The sequence below is a fragment of the Crocuta crocuta genome, unplaced genomic scaffold, assembly GCF_008692635.1.
Source record: "Crocuta crocuta isolate KB4526 unplaced genomic scaffold, BGI_CrCroc_1.0 scaffold599, whole genome shotgun sequence".
NCBI classification, from domain to species: domain Eukaryota; kingdom Metazoa; phylum Chordata; class Mammalia; order Carnivora; family Hyaenidae; genus Crocuta; species Crocuta crocuta.
This window is the reverse complement of record NW_027527383.1, coordinates 264201-272115: the sequence shown is the minus strand read 5'-3', so window position 1 is coordinate 272115 and position 7915 is coordinate 264201. Positions and strand designations below refer to the sequence as shown.

The 7915-nt window shown below is 33.2% G+C and overlaps 1 protein-coding gene across 1 annotated transcript; it reads right to left on the bottom strand.

The window, feature by feature from the left end:
- Positions 1-5401: 5401 nt before the first annotated feature.
- On the bottom strand, positions 5402-6352 carry LOC144240843 (olfactory receptor 2M3-like). The gene has a single exon (XM_077775290.1). It carries the CDS (start codon positions 6350-6352, stop codon positions 5402-5404), a length of 951 nt encoding a protein of 316 aa, XP_077631416.1.
- Positions 6353-7915: the final 1563 nt, after the last annotated feature.

Sequence of the window (7915 nt, the reverse complement as noted above, 5' to 3'; positions counted from 1 at the left end):
TACTACAAAGCTGTCATCATCCAGACAGTATGGTATGGGCACAAAAACAGACACANGACTCTTGAATGCTGACAAAAACTGAAGACTGATGGATGTTGGGGGGCGGGGGGAGGGGCATGGAGGAGGGCACTTGTGGGGATGAGCACTGAGTGTTATGTGGAAACTAATTTGACAATAAACTATTTGTATAATTAAATAAATAAATAAAATATTTTTTAAAATATGAGAAAAAAATAAAATATTTAAAAATATGATAAAACCACAAAAAAAGTATATTAGAGTTAACTTATTTTATAAAGCAAAAAAATTATATCATATGTATATATGCATATATATATTTATTTATATATACATATATATGGCCAGTTTTCATAGAATCATATCTTGGGTTTGATCCTTTTTCTGTACTGCTTGATAATGACACATAATAGTATTTCTAAATTTCCATATTATATATTCTGATTCTGGACATCTTATGTAAATTCTTTTTTTTAATTAGAGCATTACTTGGTTTTGATTTCTATGACTAAAAAGATTTACATCAAAGATGATTTAATCTTTTGTCATTCTTTTTTCATGTTTTAGTAAGTATAATTTTTACTTCTTTTTCCATATTAATCTTAGAATTAGTTAAGTTTTTCCCAAAATCTTGTGATTTATGTTGTAATTGAAGTACATGTAGTTTTCTGAAGACTTTGAACAACCTATGTTATTTTCAAACTGCTGGAATCCAGATTTTCACGTAATAAAATGAGTATTTTTGTGTTTCTGTCTCATGTGAAGTCACATGTTCAAAAACAGTTATTCACAATTAGACAATTTATAAACTATTTGAATGATTTCTTAATTCTGTGTCATACTTAAAATATGTAATTATTAGTAGGCATGAACAAAATTGCTTATTTCTACTTTATATGCAAATATAAATTAAGTAGAGAGCAGAATATTGCTCTCCACATTGCTAAATCAGAACACGTTTTCAAATGCAGTTCTTAACATTTTTTATCTATTTACCCCCTTGTTATTATTTAGTATTATCTGCCTTTTGAAATTTTCCTATTTTTCAAAACTTAAATTCCAATTATTTAATATCCACTTTAGTCTTGGTTTCAGGAGTAGAACCCCGTGATTCATCTCTTACAAATGACACCCATTGCTCATCCCTAAAAATGCCCTCTGCAATGTCCATCATCCATAAAACCCATCCCCCTACCCACCTCACTCCAGCAACCTTTTCAGCTTGTTCTCTTTATTTAAGAAACTCTTATAATTTGTCTCCCTCTCTGTTTTTATCTTATTTTTCTTTCCCTTCCCCTATGTTCATCTGTTTTTTTTTAATTCCACATGAGTGAAATCATATTTGTTTTTCTCTGTCTGACTTATTTTGCTTAACATAATATTCTCCAGTTCCAACCATATTGAAATATTGGGAGGGCACTTGTGGGGATGAGCACGGGGTGTTATATGGAAACCAACTTGACAATAAACTTTTTTTAAAAAGTTTATTTCTGAGAGAGAGAGAGAGACAGTATGAGCAGGGGAGGGTCAGAGAGAGAGGGAGACACAGAATCTGAAATAGGCTCCAGGCTCTGAGCAGGCTGCCAGCACAGAGCCCGACACAGGTCTCGAACCCATGAACTGTGAGATCATGACTTGAGCCGAAGTCGGCCACCCAACCGACTGAGCCATCCAGGTGCCCCAACAATAAACTACTTTAAAAAAAAATTAAAAATAAAGGTAAAAACTTAAAAAAATTAAAAAAAGATTTTCCTATTGAGTAAAAAGAAATATTTTACTATTGTTAAATTGCCATTTGTCTGAATATTAATGAAATTATGTGTCTTTGTAGATAAATGTTATTTTTTTCATAAATATTTAGTGTGTAGTGTTTTTGAATGTTTTTTTATTAGTTTGTTCGTTTTAGACTTGGAAAATATTATCTTTCTAACTGTCTCAGTGCATTAGCTTTGGCAGAATTCTCTTTTTCTAGATGAATATTCTTAATCCTTAAGTAGGTAAATAACATTTAAATAAATTGTTACATAAATTGTTTTATTTATCTTTATATTAAAGATAATGTTATATTATGTTCAATCGTTCTATTTTTTAAAATAGTTTATTGTTAAGTTGGTTTCCATATAACACCCATGCTCATCCCCATAAGTGCCCTTCTCCATGCCCATCACCCCCCTTCCTCTGCCCCCCATACCCATCAGTCCTCAGTTTGTTCTCAGCATTCAAGAGTCTCTCATGGTTTGCCTCCCTCTCTCTCCCCCATTTCCCTCCTTCTTCTTCCCCACGGTCCTCCATTAAGTTCCTCCTAATCCTCCTATATGTGCAAACATATGGTAGCTGTCCTCTGCCTGACTTATTTCGCTCAGCATAACACCCTCAAGGTCCATCCATGTTGCTACACATGGCCAGATTTCATTCTTTCTCATTGCCATGTAGTATTCCATTGTACAGATAAACCACATATTCTTGATCCATTCGTCTGTTGATGGACACTTAGGCTCTTACCTTTGCATAGCATATTTAAATCTTTAACCAATATGGAGTCTACCTTGATATACAGTTAAACAAAAATCAAAATTTGTTTTTCTTCTTGGAGAGTTAAGGATTTGTGTCTTGCATTTAAATCAATGATCTATTTTGTGGCAATTTTCATGAAGAATGTTAAATCTTTGTCTAGACACATTTTTCATCATGTGAATGTTTATTTATTGCAGCACTATTTATTAAAAAGATTATATTTGTCCCCTCATATTACCTTTATTCCTTTACCAAAAACAGTTTCTTGTTTGTGAATGTTTATTTCTGAGCTATTTTGCTGCATATCTATTTTGCCAATACAACACTCTCATGAGTACTTTAGTTTTATAGTATAGCTTGAGATTGGATACTGTCAGCCTTTCAACCTTGTTTTCTCATTCAACACTTTTGGCTCTTCTAGGCCTTTTGCCTTACAAATAAACTTTAATAAGTGTTTCTTGATATGCACAAAATAACTCCAGGGATTTTGAATGAAATGACATTGAATCTGTTCAACTCGAAAAAAGCAAACATAAACAAAAACAAAAACTAGCATCTTGACAATTTTAAATCTTCCTATCCATGAGCATGGGATATCTCTCCATTTATTTAGTGTTTTTTTCTTTTGTATCTCCCATCAAAATTTTCGACTTTTCTCATAATAAACCTTTGTTGGTTTTATTCCTAAGTATTTTATTTTTGGGGGGAGGGTACTAATACAAATGGTAATGTGTTCTTAATGTTTTAAGTTACAATTTTTAATTCTAGGAACAATTTTAATTGTTCAATGATAGAACATAAGAAAACAATGAATTTTCATATATTAATGATAAATCCTATAACTTTATTATAATTATTTATTAGTTCCAGGATGATTTTTCGATTGATTCTTTGCTCTTTCCTACAGAAATAATGTCCTCATGAACAAATGCATTTTTATTTCTATTTCCAAATCTGTATTCTTTTATTTACCTTTATTGGCTTATTTCATTACCTAGGACTACTAATGCAATGTTGAGTGAGAGTAGTGAGAAAGGATATCCTTTTTTCTGATCTTAATAGAAATAAATCAGGCAGAGAAGGACAGATACCATATGTTTGTATGTATAGGAGAATTAGGAGGAACATAACGGAGGACAATGAGGGAGAAGAAGGGGAAAAATAGTGGGGGACAGGGAGGGAGGCAAACCATGAGAAACTCTTGGAATGCTGAGAACAAACTGAGGACTGATGGGGTGGGGGGGAAGGGAAGGGAGGTGATGGGCATGGAGGAGGGTACTTGTGAGGATGAACATGGGTGTTATATGGAAACCAAGTTGACAATAAACTATTTAAAATATATATAAATAAAAAAAGAAATGATAATAATTTCTCACTACCAAGTATTATGTTAGTTGTAGGTGTTTTGTAGATGTTCTTTACAAGTTGAGTGCATTCTTCTGTATTCCCATTTAGCTGGGAGATTTTATCATATACGTCCTTGATTTTATCAAACTTTTCTGCATATATTTATACGATCATGTTATTATTCTTTAGTTTGTTAATGTGATGAAAAATATTTATTTTTGCATGTTGAACCAGACTTACATGCATCAACTAAATCCCAGTAGGTCATGATGCATAGTTAAGTTTACACATTGTTGAATTGCATTTGATAGTAATTTATTGAGAAAGATATTCATGAGAGATATTGGTCTAGATCTTCCTTTTCTTGAAATGTTTTATATTATTCTAGCATTAGGGGAACGCTGGCCACATAGAATGAATTATTAAGTACTTCCTCTGCTTCTATGGGCTGGAGCTGACTGAATAGAATTAGCAGCATAACTTCTTCCTTAAATGTTGAGTAATGTACCATTGAACCACATCTAGGTTGTTGCTTTCTATTTTGGAAGGTTTTAAATTAGTGATTCAAATTATTTAATATGTATAGACCTATTCAAATTGTATGTCCTTGTGTGAGTTATGGCAGAATGTTCATTTAAGAAGTTTGTTTATTTCACCTAGGTTACCAAAATTATTGGCATAAAAATTTTTAATAGTATTCCTATATTATCTTTTTAATATGCATCGAATCTGCATTAAAGTTTCTTTTTATATGTCTCAGACCATAATTTGGGTTTCCTCTTTTTTTTTATTAGTTAGCTTGGTTAGAGCCTTGTTGATTTTATTTATTTTTTTCAAATAATCACTTCCTGTTTTGTGGATTTTCTCTTTTTATTTCTTGCTTTAAATGTCATTAATATGTGCTTTATTTTTTTCTGATTACTTTAGTTCTGATTTGCTCTACTTTTTCCAGTTTCCTAAAGTGGAGGTTTAGATTATTAAAATTTTCTTCCTTTTCAATATATGTGTTAAAGGTTCAAGATTTCCTTTAAGAACTGCTTTTATTCTATTCCATAAATTTTGATAATTTGTTTTCATATTCATTTGGTTCAAACTATTTTTAATTTACTTTGAGACTTTTTCCCCTTGATTCACGTGTTATTACCAAGTGTTTATTTTAATCTTCATACACTGGGAATTTTTCAGTTTTCTCTTTTATTGATTCCTAATTTAATTTCATTGTGGTCTGAGAGTAGAAATTGTAAAATTTGTGTTTTTCTAAATGATTGAATGGCTTGGAATGTGGTCTAGCTTGCTGAATGTTAATGTGAGCTTGAAAAGACTTCATGTTCTACTCTTTTTGAGTGAACTATTTCATAGATATAAATTAATTCAGCGAATTGATAATGTTTTCATGTTTAACTATTCTAAATCTTGTGTGCTTGTCTATAAAACTTTTGGTACATAGATGTGTAAATATTGGGTACTGAATTCTATCAGTTGAATACTTCAATTCACCACAAAGTAAAGAATATGGAATAAGTTAATTACGCAATTTGCTTTCTAGACTTACCCTTCCTAACACTTTCATTAATGCTCTGGCCACTTCCTTGTTGCGGTGGCTATAAATGAGGGGATTCAGCATGGGAGTAAGGATAGTATATAAGGCGGACACCATCTTGTCCTGGGTAGGGGAACGATCAGAAACAGGCCTCATGTATATGAACATGGCTGCTCCATAATACATTCCTACCACCATGAGATGGGAGGAACAGGTAGCAATAGCTTTTTGGCGGCCCTCCCCAGACCCCATGTGAATGACAGCTACAATAACACGAAAGTAGGAAGCAATGATTACTGTTACAGGGAAAAGGAGCATAATTACACAGCAAATAAACATTAACCTTTCAAATAGAAATGTATTAGTGCACGAGAGAGTGAGAAGGGCAGGAACATCACAGAAAAAGTGAGGTATTTCCCGGGTACCACAATATGGGAAGGAAAGTGTGACTGCAATGACAATTATACCATCAACAGAGCCAACAATCCAAGAAGAAACGACCATTAGATGACAGATTCTCTGGTTCGAGAGAATAGAATATCTTAATGGGTGGCAAATGGCAACATAACGGTCATAGGCCATTGCAGCCAACAGGAAGCATTCTGCTCCAAGCAGGGACACATATAAGAATATCTGGGCTCCACACCCAGCTAGAGAGATGTACTTCTTGCCAGACAAGTAGTTGAAGGCCATCTTGGGTACAATGGTGCAGATGAGCATGAGATCCATGAGGGAGAGTTGGCTGAGAAGGAAGTACATGGGCGTGTGGAGCTGGTTGTCGAGGTAGATGAGGAGAATCATGACAGCGTTTCCCATGAAGGCAACAGTGAATATTCCCAAGACCAAAGAGAAGAGGAAGATGTGGGTGGGACTGTGATTGAAGATTCCCAGGAGGATAAAATCAGAGCTGAAAGTCTGATTCTCCCATGCCATTATAAATATATTTACTGTAGAGAATATAACATGTGAACAGTGGTCAGTACTGTGTCATGGAAATATCAAGGACTTCTAGCTTACATCATCACACCCATGGTATTGTTTACATATGAAAAAAGTATTTCTCCGAGTATAATGTTTTATAAATGTATACATTAGGAATATTAAGGTTTACTGTTAGCCTTATGTGATTTTTAAATATAAAGCACATACATAACACACAATAATTTTTATCATTAGGACATAGCAGGTTTCCAAAAAGGCATATAGTCTAATTTTAGAAGCTAGTTAACTCAATTGTATAATGTGGATTATCACTTCAGAAATATACTGAGTCATAAGAAAACTCATGAATTTCTGAGAAGTCAATGAGATTCCTATCACATTTTTTTCACAGAATTTAGCACATCACACTATAATAATAATGAAAATTCTGTCTAAAAAGTGTAGAGGGAATCATGTACTAGCAGACATTATATGGTATTAGTCAAGTACCAAGTAAACAGAAGACATCGAGAAATCAACAGTTAGAAATATCTTAAATAATACTTATTGTTAATAATGGTAAATTCTAGTGGAAATAGTTCCTCACCAATATGCCCATCTCTTACTCCATCTCTTAAAATGAGGTGTGCCCATGACCTGGTATAGGTCATTTTATGGGAGAAGTAGGCTAAAGCATAATGAACGAAAAGAGTTCAAAAGACTAAAACAGATTACTTTTCTGTGTAACTTTAGATACTTTATCCAAGCCTCATTTGTCATTTTGTAAATTTTGATATTTGTTAATGTTGACATTGTGGGGTGCTATATTAAGACAAATTAGATCACATTTATGATACATAAACATTACTTTGAATATAATTTGTGACATACATGTACTTATTAAAATAAATACTATGAAGAAAAGGGATATGGCTCCTATTTTATTTTTTGACCATTTTTGTTTATACAGAATTATTCACTTCTGGGGTACCTGGGTGGCTCAGTCGGTTAAGTGTCTGACTTTTGATCTTGGTTCAGGTAATAATCTCCTACTCCTGAGATCGAGCCCCATCTCATGAGGTCTCTCTGTCTCTCTTTCTCTCCCCCTTCCCCTCTCACACTCTCTCTCTACCTAAATAAACAAATAAACAAGAACAACAAAATAATCACTTTCACTTCCTTAGCAAGACTCTAGCAGGGAATTTCTTTGTCTAGACAATAGCATATATTTTCTTTTCTATTTTCACACTCATCATTTTTTCTATTGCTGCTGTATTCAATGATCAAGACATTGGCATCTTTCTTTCTACTGTATGGGCTTTCCTTCCTTTGGGAGTCATTTTGAGAAATATGCTTGGTGTTTTAGTTCCAGGGTTTGGAAAATGAAAAACTGCCATATGGTTCTGCCAAATTTACTAAAAATGTGTATTTTATTTGAGAAAATTTTGAATTTAAAACATGATATTATTATATTGTTTTAATGTTTTGTTTGTGTGAGCAGGGAAGGAGCAGAGAGAAAGAGGGAGGGAGAGAGAAAATCCCAAGCAGGATCTGCACTGCCAGCACAGAGACTGA